The sequence below is a fragment of the Erinaceus europaeus genome, chromosome 12 (assembly GCF_950295315.1).
Source record: "Erinaceus europaeus chromosome 12, mEriEur2.1, whole genome shotgun sequence".
Taxonomy (NCBI): domain Eukaryota; kingdom Metazoa; phylum Chordata; class Mammalia; order Eulipotyphla; family Erinaceidae; genus Erinaceus; species Erinaceus europaeus.
Window position 1 is genome coordinate 65,369,289 of NC_080173.1, and position 22,902 is coordinate 65,392,190.

The 22,902-nt window shown below is 40.7% G+C and overlaps 1 protein-coding gene across 2 annotated transcripts in view; it reads left to right on the forward strand.

Moving 5' to 3' along the window:
- The window catches only part of VMP1 (vacuole membrane protein 1), a 110,798-nt gene that overhangs the window by 84,574 nt on the left and 3,322 nt on the right, over positions 1-22,902 (forward strand). For both annotated transcript variants that reach the window (XM_007533655.2, XM_060203850.1), the window contains 2 exons: positions 5,917-5,978; positions 21,903-22,005. In XM_007533655.2, coding sequence (XP_007533717.1) covers positions 5,917-5,978; positions 21,903-22,005 — 165 coding nt within the window. The remainder of the gene's footprint in view (positions 1-5,916; positions 5,979-21,902; positions 22,006-22,902) is intronic.

Below are 22,902 nucleotides of genomic sequence, written 5' to 3' on the forward strand. Positions count from 1 at the left end.
AAAGAGCTACAGCAATATATTAACAGTAACACAATCATAGTAGGGGACTTCAACACCCCACTCTCTCAACTTGACAGATCATCCAGGAAGAAAATCAGTAAAGACATAAGGGAGCTAAATGAAGAGATAGATAAACTAGAACTATTGGACATTTTCAGAGTCATTCATCCCAAGAAACTGGAATACACATTTTACTCAAATCCACATGGATCATTCTCAAGGATAGACCATATGTTAGGCCACAAAGACAGCATCAGCCTATTCAAGAGCACTGAAATCATCCCAAGCATCTTCTCAGACCACAGTGGAATTAAACTAACACTTAACAATCAACAAAAGATTAGTAACAGTGCCAAAATGTGGAAGCTCAACAGTACACTTCTTAACAACTTCTGGGTCAAAGAGGAAATCAAGGAAGAAATCAAAATGTTTCGAGAGTTCAATGAAAATGAAGACACAAGCTATCAAAATATTTGGGACACAGCTAAAGCAGTCCTAAGAGGGAAGTTCATAGCTATACAAGCACACATTAGGAAACAAGAAAAGGCACAAATAAACAGCCTGATTGCACATCTTAAAGACCTAGAAGAAGAACAACAAAGGAATCCTAAAGCACCAGAAGGACAGAAATTACTAAAGTTAGGGCAGAAATAAATAACATTGAGAATAGGAAAACCATACAAAAGATCAATGAAAGTAAATGTTGGTTCTTCGAAAGAGTAAACAAAATCGACAAACCTTTAGCCAGACTCACAAAACAAAAAAGGGAGAAGACCCAAATAAATCGGATAGTAAATGAAAGAGGAGAAATCACAACAGAAACTGCAGAAATTCAACATATCATGCGAGGCTTCTATGAACAACTATATGCCACCAAGTTAGAGAACCTGGAAGAAATGAATGATTTCCTAGATACCTACCAACTTCCAAAACTAAGTCAAGAGGAAGTGGATAACATGAACAGGCCCATCACAGCTAATGAAATTGAAACAGTTATCAAAAATCTTCCCAAAAATAAAAGTCCTGGACCAGATGGTTTTACAAATGAATTCTATAAAACTTTCAAAGAAGAACTAATACCTCTACTTTTAAAAGTCTTCCAGAAGATTGAAGACACTGGAATACTCCCTGCCAGCTTCTATGAAGCCAACATCACCCTGATACCAAAAGCAGACAGGGACACAACCAAAAAAGAAAACTACAGACCAATATCTCTGATGAACATAGATGCAAAAATATTGAACAAAATTCTAGCCAACGGATACAGCAGTATATCAAAAAGATTGTTCATCATGACCAAGTGGGGTTTATCCCAGGCATGCAAGGTTGGTTTAATATACGTAAATCAATCAATGTGATCCACCACATCAACAAAAGCAAGACCAAAAACCACATGGTCATATCAATAGATGCAGAGAAAGCCTTTGACAAAATACAACATCCCTTTATGATCAAAACACTACAAAAAATAGGAATAGATGGAAAATTCCTGAAGATAGTGGAGTCTATATATAGCAAACCTACAGCCAACATCATAATGGTGAAAAACTGGAAGCATTTCCTCTCAGATCAGGTACTAGACAGGGCTGCCCACTATCACCATTACTATTCAACATAGTGTTGGAAGTTCTTGCCATAGCAATCAGGCAGGAGCAAGGAATTAAAGGAATACAGATTGGAAGAGAAGGAGTCAAACTCTCCTTATTTGCAGATGACATGATAGTATACATGGAAAAACCTAAGGAATCCAGCAAGAAGCTTTTGGAAATCATCAGGCAATACAGTAATGTGTCAGGCTATAAAATTAACATTCAAAAGTCAGTGGCATTCCTCTATGCAAACACTAAGTTAGAAGAAATTGAAATCCAGAAATCAGTTCCTTTTTCTATAGCAACAAAAACAATAAAATATCTAGGAATAAACCTAACCAAAGAAGTGAAGGACTTGTATACTGAAAATTATGAGTCGCTACTCAAAGAAATTGAAAAAGACACAAAGAAGTGGAAAGATATTCCATGCTCATGGGTTGGAAGAATTAACATCATCAAAATGAATATATTACCCAGAGCCATCTACAAATTTAATGCTATCCCCATCAAGATCCCAAGCACATTTTTTAGGAGACTAGAACAAATGCTACAAATGTTTATCTGGAACCAGAAAAGACCTAGAATTGCCAAAACAATCTTGAGAAAAAAGAACAGAACCGGAGGCATCACACTGCCAGATCTCAAACTATATTATAGGGCCATTGTCATCAAAACTGCTTGGTACTGGAACATGAACAGACACACTTACCAGTGGAATAGAATTGAGAGCCCAGAAATGAGGCCCCACACCTATGGACATCTAATCTTTGACAAAGGGGCCCAGACTATTACATGGGGAAAGCAGAGTCTCTTCAACAAATGGTATTGGAAACAATGGGTTGAAACATGCAGAAGAATGAAGCTGAATCACTGTATTTCACCAAATACAAAAGTAAATTCCAAGTGGATCAAGGACTTGGATGTTAGACCACAAACTATAAAATACTTAGAGGAAAATATTGGCAGAACTCTTTTCCGCATACATTTTAAAGACATTTTCAATGAAACGAATCCAATTACAAGGAAGACTAAGGCAAGTATAAACCTATGGGACTACATCAAATTAAAAAGCTTCTTCACAGCAAAAGAAACCACTACCCAAATCAAGAGACCCCTCACAGAATGGGAGAAGATCTTTACATGCCATACATCAGATAAGAGTTTAATAACCAACATATATAAAGAGCTTACCAGACTCAACAACAAGACAACAAATAACCCCATCCAAAAATGGGGGGAGGACTTGGACAGAATATTCACCACAGAAGAGATCCAAAAGGCCGAGAAACACATGAAAAAATGCTCCAAGTCTCTGATTGTCAGAGAAATGCAAATCAAGACAACAATGAGATATCACTTCACTCCTGTGAGAATGTCACACATCAGAAAAGGTAACAGCAGCAAATGCTGGAGAGGGTGTGGGGTCAAAGGAACCCTCCTGCACTGCTGGTGGGAATGTCAATTGGTCCAACCTCTGTGGGAAACAGTCTGGAGAACTCTCAGAAGGCTAGAAATGGACCTACCCTATGACCCTGCAATTACCCTCTTGGGGATATATCCTAAGGAACCCAACACATCCATCCAAAAAGATCTGTGTACACATATGTTCTTGGCAGCACAATTTGTAATAGCCAAAACCTGGAAGCAACCCAGGTGTCCAACAACAGATGAGTGGCTGAGCAAGTTGTGGTATATATACACAGTGGAATACTACTCAGCTGTAAAAAATGGTGACTTCACCGTTTTCAGCCGATCTTGGATGGACCTTGAAAAAATCATGTTGAGTGAAATAAGTCAGAAACAGAAGGATGAATATGGGATGACCTCCCTCTCAGGCCGAAGTTGAAAAACAAGATTAGAAAAGAAAACACAAGTCGAACCTGAAATGGAATTGGAGTATTACACCAAAGTAAAAGACTCTGGGGTGGGTGGGTGGGTGGGGAGAATACAAAAAAAAAAAAAAAAAATCATCCCTTTTGCTACACAAGTTCAAGTCCTCCATCTCTAGATGTTTTAAAGGCATTGATTTTCAGGCAATGGCTATGCAACAACAAAAGACTTTTTTTATTTAAAGGTTTTTATTTATTGCTTCATGAGAAATGATAGGAGAGAGAGAAAGAACCAGACATCACTGGTACATGTGCTGCCAGGGAATGAACTTAGGGCCTCATGCTTGAGAGTCCAGTGCCTTAACCACTGCACCACCTCCTGGACCACAACAACAAAAGACTTTCTTCTCTCTCTCTCTCTCTTTCTCTCTCTTTCTCTTTTTTAAGTTACCAGAGCACTGCTCAGCTCTGGCTTATGGTGGTGCTGGGCCTTGAACCTGGGACTTTGGAGCCTCAGGCATGAGATTCAGTTTGTATAACCATTATGCTATCGACCCCTGCCCCACAAGACTCTTCATGTCTGAGGCTCTGAGGTCCCAGATTCAGTCACCCTCCCCACGACAAGCCAGAACTGAGCAGTGCTCTGGTTTAAAAAAAGAAATTGGTTTTTCTTCCAAGTAATGAGAATGAGGAGTCAACACACTCTTGTATAATATTTTACGACACACATTTATGACACAATTTATTGTGTGAATTTGTGTATTATTCTTGTTTTTGTGTTTGTTTTATGTGTATTTTTTATTGACTCTCCATAATCTCACTCACTCATGACCATATACACATACATGCAAAAAGTGTGGCCTTGGAGGTGGTGCAGATGGATAAAGTGTTTCACTCTTTTTAAAAAACATTTTTTTTAAATTATCTTTATTTATTGGATGAAGAAATTGAGAGAAAGGAGAGGGATAGAGACAGCACTGCAGCGCTGCTTCACCACTTGTAAAGCTTTCCCCCTGCAGGTAAGGACTGGGGCTTGAACCTGGGTTCTTGTGCATTATAACGTGCGCTCAACCAGGTGTGGCACCCCCCAGCCTCTAGTGTTAGACTTTTTTTTTTTTTAACCTCCAGAGTTATTGCTAGGACTCAGAGCCTGTACCACAAATACATTGCTCCTGGAGGCTTTTTTTTTCTCTTTTTTGTTGCCCTTGCTGTTTTATCCTCGTGGTTATTATTATTGTTATTGATACCATTGTTGTTTGGATAGAACAGAGAGAAATAGAGAAGGGAGGACAGAGGGGGAGAGAAAGATAAGACACCTGCAGACCTGCTTCACTGCTTGTGAAGTGAACCCACTGCAGGTGGAGAGCATAGGGTTTGAACCAGGATCCTCCTACTGGTCTTTGTGCTTTGCGCCATGTGTGCTTAACCCGCTGTGCTACCGCCGACCTCTAGTGTTTGACTTTTTAAAGTCTGATCTCCAGCATCATATGTGGCAGAGTGATGCTCTGGTTCTCTCTCTCTCTCTCTCTCTCTCTCTCTCTCCCCCCTCCATACCCACCACCACTCTCTCATTAATAAATAAATATTTTACATTGAAGGACACTTTTTAAAATGTTTTTATTTATTTATTCCCTTTTGTTGTCCTTGTTGTTTATCATTGTTATTATTATTGTTGTCATTGCTGTCATTGTTGTTGGATAGGACAGAGAGAAATGGAGAGAGGAGGGGAAGACAGGGGGAGAGAAAGATACCTGCAGACCTGCTTCACCACCTGCGAAGCAACTCCCATGCAGGTAGGGAGCTGGGAGCTCAAACCAGGATCCTTACGCTGGTCCTTGAGCTTTGTGCCATGTGCTCTTAACCCACTGTGCTACCGCCTGACTCCCCCAAAGCATATTTTTTTTAAAGTTAGTCACTAGGGAGAAAAGGTGGTAGGGGGAGAGAGAGAGGTGGAACCAGACCATAACTCTGGTGCAGATATAAAGAATGGGGCTTTGTTGTGGCTTACCTGGTTGAGCACACATCAGTCCCCACCTATAGAGAGGGGAGTAGATAGTAAATGCTAATCAAATAGTAGTAATTACTTTTAAGAATTAAATATTTTGGGAGCAGGGCAGTAGTTCACTGGATTAAGTGCGCATAGCACAAAGCGCAACACGCGCAAGCTTCCAGGTTTGAGCCCCCAGTTCCCCACCTGCAGGGAGGGTACTTCATAAGCAGTAAAGCAGGTCTGCAGGTGTCTCATCTTTCTCCCTCTCTGTCTTCCCCTCCTCTCTCAATTTCTCTCTGTCCTATCCAACAATAACAGTAACAACAGTGGGGGAATAAAGGTCACCACCAGGAGCAGTGGATTCGTAGTGCAGGCACTGAGCCCTAGTAATACCCTGGAGGCAATATATATGTTTGTTTTTATTGGAGTGGAATATTTTTTGTGTTCTCATCTTACATGACTTTTGTGATAAGGAAGAAAATTTATTTTAATTGTTGTTTCATTACAGAAAATCTTCGTTATAATAACATTCAGCAAGCACATAGTGGAACAGATGGTGACTTTCATTGGGTAAGTTATTCTTTAAAAACCAGTGTTAATATTTGAATGTGTACTGAGCAACCAACCTTAACTTACTAGCTAGATTATGTCCTCCAGGTAAAAAAAAAAAAAAAAATTTGAATGTGGGGACATATATAAAAAATAAAAAGCTCTTAATAGACTAGAATTTAATTATTTTTTAAGAGAAAATATTTACCCTATTAGTTGAATTGAAGAAGAATTTATCTTCTGTTAGAGAAGGTTAAAACTAAGATTATCCTTGTTTAAAGTTTAAGCCAAACATGTATCAAGTCATATAAATATTTATTTAATTGACGTTTTGGAATTTTAGGCTATAACGCCTCCATAGAAATATGGTATTCCTATGTGGTACCAAAGTTTGAACCAAGGCCTCATGTATAGTAAGGCATGCATTCTTACTGGGTATTTATTTATTTATTTATTTATTGGATAAAGACAGAGAGATGAGGAGAGAGAAAAAGGAGAAACACCTACAGACCTCCTCTCATGAAGCTCTCCCCTTGCAGGTGGGGACTGGGGGCTTGAACCTGAGTCCTTGCACATTGTAACATATAAGCTCATACCCACCCCCTTTTTCTTTTCTTAATAAGCATTTTGCATATGATTATTACTGGTATTCATTTTAGATACAAATCTGAATGATTGAACATTGATAGGGACATGGATTCTAAGTAGTTATAGTATTTATGTACATTTTTTGGTTTTGATTTTTTTTTTTAAGTTTTTTTATTTAGGGAGACGGTAGATGCAATGGTTATGCAAAGAGACTCTCATGCCTGAGGCTCTAAAGTCACAAGTTCAATCCCCTGTACTACCATAAGCTAGAGCTAAGTTTCAGTGGAAGAAGGGCAAACACTAGAAGAAGAAGAAGTGTAACTGTGGAGTGAGCCAACTAACTATAATACCCTATATCAGGCAGGGGATAGATAACATAATGGTTAAGCAAACAGACTCTCATGCCTGAGGCTCCAAAGTTCCAGGTTCAATCCCCCGCACCACCATAAGCCAACACTGAGCAGTGCTCTGGTTAAAAATTTTTTTTAAAATGGAAAAAAAATGCCCTATATCTTTGGCCTGTGTTAGTTTTAGTATTCCATTTAATACAGTATTCCATTTATGACAGCATTGTAGTCCCAGGGAAGATATAAACCCTACCTTCAAAATGTACTGTAGTTAAAAGATTATAATTTTGGGAGTCGAGTAGCACAGCTGGTTAAACACAGGTGGCGCAAAGTGCAAGGACAGGCATAAGGATCCTGGTTCGATCCCCGGATCCCCACCTGCAGGGGAGTCGCTTCACAAGCAGTGAAACAGGTCTGTAGGTGTCTCTCTTTCTCTCCCCCCCCTGTCTTCCCCTCCTCTCTCCATTTCTCTCTGTCCTATCCAACAACAACAATAATAACTACAATAATAAAACAAGGGCAACAAAAAGGAATAAAAAAATAAATTTTTTTTAAAAGATCATAATTATAAAAGTGAACAGTTCCCCTCCCTCAACAAGAAATTATTGCTAGGTTTATTTATTAGGTAGTTCTGAAAAACTATTACCAGTATCATTAGATTTAAGGAAAGTAATTTCTATTATCTATTCCTAACTCTATAAATCTGAACAGGTGAAATGAAAAAAGATCTATAAATCTGAACAGGTGAAATGAATCAGTTACATGTTCTTTTTTTTTTTTAATTTTTTATTTAAAAAAGGAAACATTGACTAAACCATAGGATAAGAGGGGTACAACTCCACACAATTCCCACCACCAGAACTCCATATCCCATCCCCTCCCCTGATAGCTTTCCTATTCTTTAACCCTCTGGGAGTATGGACCCAAGATCATTGTGGGATGCAGAAGGCGGAAGGTCTGGCTTCTGTAATTGCTTCCCCGCTGAACATGGGAGTTGACAGGTCGATCCATACTCCCAGCCTGTCTCTCTCTTTCCCTAATGGGGAAGGGCTCTGGGAAATCAGAGCTCCAAGACACATTGGTGGGGTTGTCTGTCCAGGGAAGTCTGGTCGGCATCATGCTAGCATCTGGAACCTAGTGGTTGAAAAGAGAGTTAACATACAAAGCCAAACAAATTGTTGACCAATCATGGACCTAAAGGCTGGAATAGTGCAGATGAAGAGTTGGGGAGGGGGTCCTCCATTTTGTAGATAGCTAGCAGGCCTATTTTAGTTATATTCCAGAGGGCCTGTGGCTATACTTTTTTTTTTTTTTTTCTCCCCTGAGCCTAAAATCTGATATGTAGGTGGATCCAAGTTGTTGTCTGGGGAGATGATGTCATGGCTGGAAAAGGACCCGAAAGCTGTATCATAGAAGAGAGTAGCTCCTAATATGGGAAAGGGGTATAAATATTGCTGACTGTAAACCCCATTGATTTGATGTGGTCTGGAACCCATATTCAGCTTAGGAGCCTATGTGACCTCTGCATCCATGTAAATCTGAGCTCACATTCTGTGGTCATGAGTAGGAACATTCCAAGCTGCTCCAGTATCTACCCATCTTCCTCAGATGTAGCATAGAGTATGTTGTTCATCCTCCCTTCGGAGGATGGAACATTCTCTACCATTGTTGATCCAAGTTGAGGGCAAGGTCCTATGGGGGCCCACAAAAGGGGTCTATTGTGTTGTTCCTGACAGAAATGACCAGTAGCAATGGAGAGAGGGATTTATTCAAAGTCTAGGCCCATTATGTCTGTTTGGGAATCTCAGGACTCCCAATTAGGCCCCCAGCTACATATTCTTACAGAGGTTAGAATACAGATAATAGCCTTGAGAAAACCCTCTCAACCTATAGTATGTTTTGCAGGAATAGAAAAGTTCTGGAGAAGGCTGTGGGTAAATAGCATAATGTTATGAAAAGAGACTCATGCCTGAGGGTCCAAAGTTCCAGGTCCAATCCCCCGCACCACCATAAGCCAGAGCAGAGCAGTGTTGTAAATAAAGGGGGGGAGGGGAGTCTGGCGGTAGTGCAGCTGGTTAAGCACACGTGGCGCAAAGCACAAGGATCTTGGTTCCAGCCCCCGGCTCCCCACCTGCAGGGGAGTCGCTGGTAAAGCAGGTCTGCAGGTGTCTTATCTTTCGCTCCCCCTCTCTGTCTTCCCCTCCTCTCTCGATTTCTATCTGTCCTATCCAACAACGGCAGCAATCACAACAACAATAAAACAACAAAAGGGAATAAATAAAAAATTTTAAAAGAAGAAGAAGGAAAGTTCTGGGGAGGTGCTGGGTGGTAGCACACCTAGTTGGGCCCACATGTTACAGTGCACAAAGACCCAGGTTTGAGCCATTGGTCCCCACCTGCAGGGAGAATGCTTCATGAGTGATGAAGCACGACTGCAGATGTCTCTGTTTCTTTCCCTATCACTCCCTTCCCTCAATTTGTGGCTGTCTCTATCCTAAATAAATACGAATAATAAAAGAAAAATTCTGGGGTTAAAAAAAAGATTAGATGTGGTCTGGGAGGTGGCGCAGTGGTAAAGCTTTGGATTTTCAAGCTTGAGTTCCCAGGTTCTATCCCCAGCAGTATATGTGCCAGAGTGATGTCTGATTCTTTCTCTCTCTTCCTGTCTTTCTCATAAATAAATAAAATCTTTTTAAAAATATGTATATATTAGTTGGTTGGGGGTGCCAAGTGGTGGTGCACCTGATTAAATGCACACACTGCAGTGTGCAAGGACTGTTCAACCACCTCGTCCCCACCTTCAGGGGAAAGCTTCACTAGTGGTGAAGTAGAGCTGCAGGTGTGTGTCTGTCTTTCTCCATCTCTATATCCTCCTCCCCTCTCAATTTCTCTCTGTCTCTATCCAATAATAAGTTAATTAATTAATTAATTAATTAATTAGTTTAAAGAGAAAAATATTAGGCATGTAATGGAGTTTTTTTTTTAATTTATTTCTTTATTGGGGAATTAATGCTTTACATTCAACAGTAAATACAATAGTTTGAACGTGCATAACATTCCCCAGATTCCCGTTTAACAATACAACCCCCACTATTTCATTCATCATTTTTCATGGACCTGTATTCTCCCCACCCACCCACCCACCCCATAGTCTTTTACTTTGGTGTAATACTCCAATTCCATTTCAGGTTCGACTTGTGTTTTCTTTTCTGGTCTTGTTTTTCAACTTCGGCCTGAGAGTGAGATCATCCCATATTCATCCTTCTGTTTCTGACTTATTTCACTCAACATGATTTTTTCAAGGTCCATCCAAGATCGGCTGAAAACGGTGAATACACCATTTTTTACAGCTGAGTAGTATTCCATTGTGTATATATACCACAACTTGCTCAGCCACTCATCTGTTGTTGGACACCTGGGTTGCTTCCAGGTTTTGCCTATTACAAATTGTGCTGCCAAGAACATATGTGTGTATACAGATCTTTTTGGATGGATGTGGTAATGGAGTTTTTCACTTTTTGGTATTCTGGGTTAAAAAAATAATTCTGAGACTGCCACTGAAGAACTAGGGAAGTGTGTGTGTGTGTGTGTGTGTGTGTGTGTGTGTGTGTGTGTGTGTGTGTGTGCTTTTTCTTTCTTTCCTTTTCTTTCTCCCCCCAGGGCACTGTTCATCTCTGCTTTATGGTGGTGCAAGGGGTCTTGGAGCCTCAGTCCTGAACCTTTTTTGCATAATCATGCTATTTTCCCCCACCCAAACCAGAGCACTTTCAGACTTTAGAGTCACCATATTTATTACAGCCTTTTACATTATTGAGATTTAACACTAATTTCTACTTAATTTTAGACTTTCTCCAATGAGAGACCACGACCACGCCTAACTCTGAAATCATGATTAAAATGACATGTTCCAGTATTCTCATCAAATAGAGAATGAGAATTCCCAGAAAATAACATTAAGCATATGACTACTAACAACCATATGCAGAACATTGGCTCATTGTCAGGTTGCCAGGGCCTTATTGGAAGACAGAGTTCCCATTTTCACCACACAAGAAAGTTTCCATAACTCAGTCATTGGAGGAGGGAGATGACTAGATCTGGGTCTTTTTAACCAGATACAGAATGTTCTATACTAGGCAGGGGAGATAGCACAACTGTTATGAAGAATGTTCTATACTCTTTTTTTGCTGTCTCCTTCTGAGTTAACTCGATATTTGACCTAGGAGTTGGACTTGCCTGTGGCAAGAAAGATCATAACCAATGAGTAATTATGTGCTTAATGTTTTTTTGTTCCTTGCCCCGTAACAAGTGGTCAGGATGAACTATATTAACTTGAAGTTTTCTTCTTCTGCAGAAAAAGACATCTTTCATTTTAAAATATAAAAGTTTATGTACTAAATTATTTATTTGGGGGGTCACTTCACGGGAGGTGAAGCGAGTCTGCAGGTGTCTATCTTTGTCTCCCCTTTCTTTTTAAAAAATATTTATTTATTCCCTTTTGTTGCCCTTGTTGCTTTTATTGTTGTAGTTATTATTGTTGTTGTTACAGATGTTGTTGTTTGGATAGGACGGAGAGAAATGGAGAGAGGGGGAGAGAAAGGTAGACACCTGCAGACCTGCTTCACCACTTGTGAATTGAATCCCCTGCAGGTAGGGAGCCCGGGGCTCGAACCTGGATCCTTAAGCTTTGCACCATGTGTGTTTAATCCGCTGCGCTATTGCCCGACTCCTTCTCCCCTTTCTGTCTTCTCATCCTCTCTCAATTTCTCTTTGTCCTATCCAACAACAATGAAGGCAATAACAATAATAACGATAAACAACAAGGGTAACAAAAGAAAAAAAATAGCCTCCAGGAGCAGTGGATTTGTAGTACAGGCACCTAGCCCCAGCAATAACCCTGGAGGCAAAAAAAGAAGAAGAAGAAAAAGAAAAATATGTATGGGGCTGGGGTAGCACAGCACGTTAAGCGTATATGGTGCCAAGTGCAAGGACCAGCATAGGATCCCAGCTTGAGCCCCCGGCTCCCCACCTGCAAGAGGGTTGCTTCTTCACAAGCAGTGAAGCAGATCTGCAGGTGTTTTTTCTCTCCCCCTCTCTGCCTTCCCCTCCTTGATTTCTCTGTCCTATCGGACAATAGTAACAACAATGGCAACAAAATGGGGAGAAAAGGGCCTCCAGGAGCAGTGGATTCATAGTGCAGGCCCAAGCCCCATTGATAATCCTGGAGCTAAATAAATGAAAAAAGAAAAGAAAGAAAATATATATTTATTTTTATTTAATACCAAAGCACTGTTCAGAGTTGGCTTATGGTAGTGCTGGAGAAGAACCTGGGACTTTGTTTCTTTTTTTTTTTTAATTATCTTTATTTATTTATTGGATAGAGACAGCCAGAAATCGAGAGGGAAGGGGGGACAGAGAGGAAGAGAGACACCTGCAGCCCCGCTTCACCGCTCGTGAAGTTTTCCCCTGCAGGTGGGGACCAGGGACTCGAACTTGGGTCCTTGCACATTGTAACATGCGCTCAACCAGGTGCACCACCACCTGGCCCCAAACCTGGGACTTTGGAGCCTCAGGCATGACATGAGAGTCTCTTTGCATAACCGTTATACTGTCTACCCCTCCCTACATAAATTTGTTGATTGGAAGGGGGAGGGAAAGAGGGAGTGAAACACCTACAGAAATGTGGTGTAGAGATTGAACTCGGGACATGGGGCAGTAGACCTGGTTAAGCGCACACATTACAGTGTGCAAGGACCCAGGTTCAAGTCCCTGGTCCCCACCTACGGGGGTAAAGCTTCATGAATGGTGAAGTAGTGCTGCCAGTCTCTCTCTTTCTTCTTCTCCCCTTTCAGTTTCTCTGTTTCCATTCAATAATATATTAATAAAAAGAGATTGAGCTCAGCACCTCACACATGCAAGTCCCACATTCTACCTCCTCAGTAGCAGTGCTGTTACTTTTTTATCTTCTCACCACCCAGCCACTTAGAATGAACTAAAGGCCAAAAATCTTCTATGCCATTTCACCTTGAATTTAAATTTCTTGATATTATTCTTTATTCTTGAGTTTTGGGTTTCTGGGTTCCTGATGCTAATTTACTTTTATCACTTCACAAGTCTGCAAGCCTTCCACAGATTTGTCACCCATATAAAGCTTCTAACACGTGCCGTCCATGAGGTGGCACAGTGAATGAAAAGCATTGGACTCTCAAGTCTGAGGTACTGAGTTCAGTCCCCAGCAGTACATGTACCAGGGTGTTATCTGGTTCCTTCTCTCCTCCTCCTATCTTCTTCATGAATAAATAAATAAAATCTTTAAAAAATAAATAAATAAGACAAAACTTCAGCACTGTTTTAAAGTGCTGTGTGTGTCCATCCATCCATCCCTGGAGCCACACATACGTGTAATTTGACTCTTGGGACAACTTTTCTCATTTTCTTTATTTCAGAGAAAGGGAGAAAGAAAGGATAAGAGTGAGGTGTTGAGGCATCACAGCACTGTTCCACCACCTATGGGTTTTTTCTGGTATTGTGGTGCTCCCAGGTAGAACTGGGACTTGAACCCAGGGTCTCCTGGTAAGACATGAACTTTTAAAGTGCACAGTCTTCCACACCACCATTCTCATTTTCTTTTTTTAACTATTTTATTTTACCAGAGCACTGTTCAACTCTCACTTATGGTGGTGCTGGGGCTTGAACCTGGGACTTCGGTGCCTCGGGCATGAGGGTCTCTTTGAATAACCATTATGCTACCCCCCCCCCCGTTCTCATTTTCTATAATTGAAATTACTGGTTTTTAAACAGTTTTTCTTTGTCAGTCAGTCAGTTTAACTTGATTCTTGATCCTTCTTGTAACTCAGGCCCCATGTGTAAACAGCGATGCCTGCTTGATTCCTACTGCTCACATCAACATTCTGAAATGAGGTCTTGTTTTCAAAATCTGTCCTAGTTTTTAATTGTAAAGAGATCTTAGCTCCATTCTGATTTCTCTATAAAAACAATTCCAAATGTTCAAAAACAAAAGCAATTGTGATTTTTTTTTTTTTGAAAGATGCCTGTGATTGAAATATGCTGTGAGGCAATAGCAACAATAAACCTAACATTTCTGTGTAAAGGTCTTTCTTCTATACAGCCACTAAAAAGCAGATGGTGTCATGTGTTTATAATACTGCTCAGCACACAACGAACTAACTTGAGTACAATAGAGGTTTTAATCATTTGAAAGGGGCACAGATGCAAATGAAATTCAAGATGTTTTAATCCCAAATCCTAAAGTTGAATCACAGTGAATTTTAGACTGCCAGGAACTATCCACCCAGACTTGTATATATGAGAAGGCCCCAGATTTTTTTCAGTGTCATTTCCATCCAGGATTTATTTCACACTGGGGTTTTTCCAGTATCCTGAGATATAAAGACAGTTGATTTAAATGGGCTGCCACATTTCAGGTCCAGAATCAGGCAGAATAAATACATAAATTGGGGCTGAAAAGTAGCTCACCTAGTAGGTCAAGTATTTTACCATGTACCATGACCTAGGTTTGGACCCCTGACACCACATGGGAGCACCATGTAAAACAGATAGCTGTGGTTATCTTTTCTTCTCTTAGTTTCTTTTTTTTTTTTTTTAATTATTTATTTGTTGGGTAGAGACAGCCAGAAATCGAGAGGGAAGGGGGAGATAGAGAGGAAGAGAGACAGAGACACCTGCAGCCCTGCTTCACCACTCCTGAAGCTTTCCCCCTGCAGATGGGGACCAGGGGCTCGAACCTGGGTCCTTGTGCACTGCAACATGTGTGCTAAACCAAGCGTACCATCACCCGGCCCTGACCGTTTCTTTTTTTTTTTTTTTTAATATTTATTTATTCCCTTTTGTTGCCCTTGTTGTTCTTTGTAGTTATTGTTTTTATTGATGTCCTCGTTGTTGCATAAGACAGAGGGGGAGAGAAAGATAGACACCTGCAGACCTGCTTCACCATCTGTGAAGTGACCCCCTGCAGATGGGGGGGGCTTGAACTGCCACTTGCGCTTAACCTGCTGAGCTATCACCTGACTTCCCTTATCTTAGTTTCTTCCCCTATCTTTACTGTAAACTAAAAGAAAAGAAAGCATGATGTTTACACGTAGAGATTTGTGTGCATTAGACTTATTTAATCCTTTGTACTGTTGTAAACCAGATCTAAGTAGTGTTGTGGCAAAAAGGAAGGGAGGGAGGGCAGGAGAAAAAGGAAGAGACAAGGAGGAGCCAGGAGATACCTCCCTATAGAGCACACACTACCTTGCATGAGGACCCAGATTCATTCTCCAATAAACACATGGGAATACCTCCATCTTTGTTTGCTTTTTCCCTTTCTATCTCTTTTTTCCTCTGTCTTTCACACTCCATCTGGGAGTGGGGGTGGGGGCGTGTACTGGGAAAAGTGTAACTGTGCAGGCATGAAACTATTGTGAAAAATCCTGGCGAGGAGGGAGGGAGTTAAAAAGGAGAGAGCAAGGAATGAAATCTGTCAGGAGCAGTGGGTAGCACAGGTTGAAACTGTAGAGCACCCAAAAAATTCAGCTACCATATCTGCTTCCAAGACTCAGATTCTCCATTCAGTTAAAGTGGGAATAATAATGGTGTTTTCATCCCAGTCACACAGGATTACAATATTAGTGGCAGTTAGTTGGTCTTTGACTTCATCTGAGAGATTACATGAGAAACCTAGCCCTACCTTCCTTTCCAGTGCAATCTACCTTAGCAGGAACAAGTTTAATTTGCTGGGCAATCTGTCATTGTTGAATCTGGCCAGGCAGCTGAGATTTGAGATCCTTTCTGAGTCACTGTAAATAGAGCTGTAGTATTGGTTGGGGCCCAGGGAAACTGGTGGTTAAATACTGTGAGAATCTTTATCAGACAGGAAATGACAACTCATTAAAATACTAACCGTTAAGCCTGTTTAGATCACTGTGGGGTTACAAGAGGGGGAAGAACACTTAACTCTACAATGTTGGACTAAAATGTTTCCATTTCTGAAAACAGATTTTTTTTATAAGACTTGACAAGAAAAGTCCATCTTGTTACTGAACTTCTGCCATTTTGTCATTGCCTCTTTTATAAAGAAAATATGCATGTGACAGAGGGATGGGAGGGAGTGGTTTCTGTTTCATCTCTGAAAATATGTCTTAATTGTAAAACTCAATCTCAGAAGCAGTAGAGTTCTTTGACTTCAGTTAAAAAGGAACATGTTCATTTAGACTTCTACTTATATATACTCCTATGCCAAATCTCAGTCTGATAGAATGATTCTTTGGGATCAGAGAAGATTAGTTTAATGATTTTATACAATGATCCTCTCTAAATCAAGAAAATTAGTCTCTTGAGTTTGGCTATCCAGATCCTAAAAATCTGAGCCTTCATCACAGTGCATTAGATGAATGAGCAAAAGGGGGGTGAAGGGGGGGGTGGTAGCACACTTGGTGGAGCCCACATGCTACTATGTGCAAGGACCCACATTCGAGCCCCTGGACCCTATCTGCAAGGGGGAAAGCTTTGTGAGTGGTGAAACAGTGTTGCAGCTGTGTTTCCCTCTCTATCTCCCCCTACCTTCTCAATTTCTGGCTCTCTCTGCAATAAATAAACAAAGATACCCAACAGTGGTACACCCCCGAGAGCACACGCGTTACTATCTTATATATAAGATCCCAGGCTCAGCATGAAGGGAATGGGGACACAGAACTCTGGTGGTGGGAACAGTGCGGAATTAATTATACCCCTGTTATCTTGTAATTTTTTAAACCAATATTAAATAAATAATAATAATGATAAAATTGCGTTACTATCTTATATATAAGATCCCAGGCTCAGCATGAAGGGAATGGGGACACAGAACTCTGGTGGTGGGAACAGTGCGGAATTAATTATACCCCTGTTATCTTGTAATTTTTTAAACCAATATTAAATAAATAATAATAATGATAAAATTTCACCCACCAGAGGGGTGTTACACTGATAGTGGAGTATGAGAGAGGAGAAGAGAGAATCACAGCATCGCTCTGGTATATATGATGGTGAGAATCAAACTCAAGACCTCATGCTTGAGTCCAAAACTTTTACCATTATGCCACCTTCTAGGCCACTGACATTTTATTTTTATTATTATTAGTGATTTAATATTGGTTTAAAAAATTACAAGACAATAGGGGTATAGTTCCCACCACGAGTTCTGTGTCCCATTCCCTTCTTTTAAAACGGCAGTAGTTCTCCCAAGGTTACAAATATGGGTTGAGGATTATTTCTTCTTTTTTTAAAAATGTTATTTTATTCCCTTTTGTTGCCCTTGTTGTTTTATTGTTGTTGTTATTGATGTTGTCATTGTTGGATAGGACAAAGAGAAATGGAGGGAGAAGGGGAAGACAGGGGGAGAGAAAGATAGACACCTGCAGGGATCCGGGCATTAGTGCAGCTGGTTAAAAGCACGTGGCACAAAGGGCCAAGGACAGTGTTAAGGATCCCGGTTCGAGCCCCCAGCTCCCCACCTGCAGGGGAGTCGCTTCACAGGTGGTGAAGCAGGTCTGTGGGTGTCTCTATCTTTCCCTCCTCCTCTGTCTTCCCCTCCTCTCTCCATTTCTCTCTGTCCTATCCAACAACGACAACATCAATAACAATAATAACTACAACAATAAAAAAGGGCAACAAAAGGGAAAATAAATAAAATTTAAAAAAAAAAGACACCTGCAGACGTGCTTCAAACGCCTGTGAAGTGACGCCTCTTCAGGTGGGGAGCCAGGGGCTCGAACCCAGATTCTTACGCTGGTCCTTGCACTTCGCGCCACATGTGCTTAACCCGCTGCACTACTGCCGGACTCACTCTATATTTAACTTTTAAGTACTTTACTAATAGCTATTTAATTCCCGTAGACAGTTGAACTTTTAATAAATATTGTTTGAGACTTAGAGTATTAGGAAGGAATCCTTTGAAAACAGAAATAATAACGATAGGTGGATGGGCAGGGATAGCTCAGTAGGATAGTTCATCTGCTTCGACATGTACATGACCCATGTCAAGCCAGGCCCCCACTCACTGGAGGAAACTTCAGTGCTATATATAGTATTTTTACCTCTCTATCTCTGTCTCTTAAAAAGTCCATTCAGAGGGGAGACGGGCAGTAGCGCAGTGGGTTATTCTCATGTGGCGTGAAGCACAAGGACCGACATAAGGATCCGGGTTTGAGCCCCTGGCTCCCCACCTGCAGGGGAGTCGCTTCACAGGCAGTGAAGCAGGTCTGCAGGTGTCTGTCTTTCTCTCCCCCTCTCTGTCTTCCCGTCCTCTCTCCATTTCTCTCTGCTCTATCCAACGACGACGACATCAACTACAACAACAATGAAAAACAAGGACAACAAAAAGGGAAAATAAATAAATATATATTTTTAAAAGTCCATTCAGAGGTGAAGCCCTGAGTATACCAACATTAAAACAAAATAATGACAGATGAATTTTTGGAATGGGTGTGTGCTCAGACTGCCTAACCAACATGAAAAAAAAAATTTTTTTTTCCAACATGAAAATTTTAAGCATTATGAAAAACTGAAGTGATCACTCTGCCTACTCTTTATGTAACTTTAGCCAATTGTACTGCTTCTTCTGAAACATTTTCTGGTTTTTTGTGGGTACAAAGGCTAATGCAGCAGCCGAGGAGGCAGCACAGTGTCTAGACTATTGCATCTAAAAGCATGAGGTCCCAAGTTCAATCCCTAGCATTTCATGTACCAGAGTGATGCTCTTCTGAAGTGAGTGAGGTGACTTGACATTGGAGTGTGATGAATTCAATCCCAGCACCGTAGGAAAGCAACAAAGATAAAACTGGTAGAGTTACATAGATGATAGAACAGTGTTTTGCTTTCTCTCAGAAAGAAACATACAGACACACACACAGAGACTGGGGAGACAGCATCATGTTTTTGTTGTTGTTGTTGTTTACCAGAGCACTGTTCAGCTCTGGCTTATGGTGGTGCAGAGGATTGAACCTGGGACTTTGGAGCCTTAGGCATGAGAGTCTCTTTGCATAACCATTATGCTATCTACCCCTGCCCAGCATAATGGTTATGTAGAAGACTTTTTAATAAAAAGAAAAAGTTTACACTTTTGTAGTCAGAATCAGTATTGTCAAATAGCAGCAAAGTTCTCTGATCTAACCTATTTATTATAAGGTTACTTAAAAGTCAGTGAGGTGGGAGTCAGGTGGTAGCACAGCAGGTTAACCGCACATGGCACAAAGCACAGGGGCCAGCGTAAGGATCCCGGTTCGAGGCCCTGACTCCCCACCTGCAGGAGGTCGCTTCACAAACAGTGAAGCAGGTCTGCAGGTGTCTATATTTCTCTCCTCCTTTCTTTCTTCCCCTCCTCTCTCCATTTCTCTCTGTCCTATACAACAACAGCTATGACAATAACAACTACAACAAGCACAACAACAAGGGCAACAAAAATGGGAAAAATAGCCTGCAGGAGCAGTGGATTCGTAGTGCAGGCACCAAGCCCCAGCAATAACCCTGGAGGCAAAAAGAAAAAAGAAAAAAAAAGTCAGTGAGGTGACCCAGGAGATGGTACAATGAAAAAAGTATTGAACTACCAGGCATATAAGGTCCTAAATTTGATAGACCTCTAGCATTGCCTGTGCCAGATGATGTTCTTGTTCTCATTCTCTCTCTCGCTTTCTCAATATATTTTTTATTTATTAGAGACAGAGAAATTGAGAGGGGAGGATGAGCTAGTGAGGGAAAAGAGCCAAAGAGGCACTGCCTGGCCCCTTTCCCTCTCTCTCTCTTTTATTAATACGTATGTATGCATTCATGTATGTCAGTGAGGAGGCGACTGGGAAGGTAGCGGTAGAGCTTTGGACTTCCAGGCATGAAGTCCCTAATTTAATCCCTGGCTCTGTATATGCCAAATGCTGCTCTGGCCTGCCTGCCACCCTCCCTCCCCACCCCCATGAAATAAAATAAATGTTTAAAAAAAAAAAGTGGTCCTGAATGGTGGCACACTTAATTGAGTGCACACTTCACCTTGCACAAAGTCTCCATTCAAGCACCTGGTTACTGGGCGTGGGGGTGTCACGAGTGGTGAAGCAGTGCTGCAAGTATCTGTCTCTCTGTCTCATCCTTCCCTTTCAGTTTCTCTCTCTATCCAGTAGATAAGCTGAAATGTTAAACAGAAAAGGAAAAAGAAAAAAAATGCCCTAGGGTGTGGGGTGGTAGCACAGAGGGTTAAGCACACATGGCACAAAGAGCAAAGACCAGCGCAAGGATCCTGGTTCAAGCCCCCGGCTCCCCACCTGCAGGGGAGTCGCTTCACAGGCGGTGAAGCAGGTCTGCAGGTGTCTTATCTTTCTCTCCCCCTCTCTGTCTTCCCCTCGTCTCCATTTCTCTCTGTCCTATCCAACAACATCAACATCAATAACAACAGCGACTACAGCAATAAAACAAGGGCAACAAAAGGGAATAAATAAATATTTTTTAAAAAGAAAATAAAAATGCCCCCAAAAGTCAATAAGAAGGGCCAGGAAAGCAGTTCAGTGGTAGAGTATATGGCTTGCAAGTATAGACACAAAAGAAATACTCCATTAAAGTGTTTAGTGGTTGATAATTACTAAAAAGTGTCCACTAGGAATTGTGTATTTGTTAGCTTCTGCTAAATATAGTAGTAAGTTTTCTTCCTCTACTTATTACTTCAGAAAACAGCGACTGAATTACTCTAGAAAAGAAAAGGTAAAGCTAAACAAAATTTAATAGTACATTAGACACAATTTCAAGCACCTAGTGAAATAGCTATACCAATCTCTAAGAAAGTGATTGCACTCTTTCACCTTTTCCCATGACACATGAGAAAATAAAGTGTACAGGAAATAGTTATGTCTGATTTTGTAAGTTGCACCAAGTTACAATTAAGAAACAAACCGGGCCAGGCAGTAGCACGCTGGATTAAGCTCACGTAGTACAATGCGCAATGACCCGGGTAGCATCACAAGTGGTGAAGCCGGGCTGCAGGTGTCTCTGTCTCTCTCCTCTATCTCCTCCTTCCTCTTAATGTCTGGCTATGTCTATCCAATAAATAAATAAAGATATTTTTAAGTTGTTAAAAAAAAAAAAAAACCTCCTTACAGGCATTTCTGAAAGGAGTGCCTAGAAGCTAAGAGTTGCCAGACTGGTTTAACTGCACACCTCCCTGTATTCTGGGTGAGGGAGCTCCAAGTACATAAATTTATCAGAGCTCACTAATCACTAGTCCAGCCATCTGAGAACAAGTTATTTAGTAATGTACTTTACGTTTCTCTGCAAGCATCTACCATAAACCACGAAGTGATTCAAAGTTCAGAGTTCCTTCTTTGTTCCTTTGTTAATCACTGACTTCTGACTAGTGGGAGGTACCTTCCAAATTTGCTAATGCATTCTTTTTGGATAAGGATGACGCACAGATTGTCCTAATAAGGACTTAGATTGAGAAAGGACCGCCCCCACTCTGAGAAGATGGGGCAAGTCAGAGAGAGGGCGGGCAGTTTCTTTTTCAACTAGGGATGACACAAGCATAAGTCATTTCCTTATTAATCGGTTCAAACCAGTTCTTACAGGAACTGGTGGTGATAAATGTGGGACTTCTCAGAAGTCATTCATTTTATTCTTTGCACCACTGTAATGTGCAACATCAGTTTAACTGGCCTCACTCTGAGAAGAAACTTCTACTTAGAAGGGGCTCAGCTTGTACTTTCTTCTAAAGATGTTGATAGGATAGATTTTTTTTTTTTTTGGTAGGATAGATTTTTCTCCTTAAAGGGGTTGTAAAAAAAAAAAAAGACTGAACTTTTATCCACTTAAAAAAAATGTTCATAGGATTTCGCCAGCTCTGCTGTTTTTTGTTTTCCTTCTTCATATCTAGTCTCTTGCTTTTCTAGTTCAGTTGGTAAGTGGATTTCCTCTAACACTTTTCCTGCTTTTCTTCCCAAATGTATTTTTCCCTGGGGCCACTATACCCCGTTTCCAGTGCTGTCCCTGGCATAGGTCCATCTCTGCAGAAACCATTCCAGGAATACCTGGAAGCCCAGCGACAGAAGCTTCATCACAAAAATGAAATGGGCACGCCACAGGTGAGAATTTACTCTGTTTCTTCCTCTATTCCTTGCCTGCATAGCTGCAGGCTTAAATTACACTCAGTGTTCACTGGCATTTTTAGGCAAATGTGAATAAGTTGTAGTTAAGAAAATTTGAGGGCTCTTTTTATTCTATGCTAGAAATTTTGTCTTTGTCTAAACCAGAAACTGAAAGCTCTACATTGTATATCTTCTACCAAAAGCAAGAGTAAGGGCCATTGGGAAATATTTAGTATTTAAAGTTAACTATTGTCTTGATTCTAACTGATTTCTTAGCAACTATTTCCTAAACAGATTTAAAAGTTGAAAATTTATAGAATAAAGTACCATACTTACTGAGGTCATTTGACTACGTCTTTGTGTTTTACTTATCAGAAATGAGAAAATAACTTTTTTTTCTTTCTTTATTTTCCCTTTTTGTTGCCCTTGTTTTTTTGTTTTTTTTTAATTAATTTTTTATTTTTGAGAGAGATGAAGAGAGACAGACACACACAGAGAAACACCAGAGCACTGCCCAGCTCTGGCTTATGGTGGTGTGGAGGATTGAACCTGGGACTTAGGAGTCTCAGGCATGAGAGTCTGTTTGCATAACCATTATGCTGTCTCCCCCACCCCGAAAATAATTTTTTTTAAACTAAAAGTCTTAACTGACTTTAATAGCTCCTTAAACTTAGTCTGACTTTTCTGTAAACTGTTCTGTGGCAAAGGGAAATGACTAGAATAGATAAGCTATAACCTGAAATGGGAAACTTGAAGAAGCACTTTTATTTATTTATTTTTATAATCTTTATTTGATAGAGACAGCCAGAAATCAAGAGGAAAGGGGGTGATAGAGAAGGAGAAAGACAGAGAGATGCCTGCAGCACTGCTTCACAACTCAAGAAACTTTCCCCT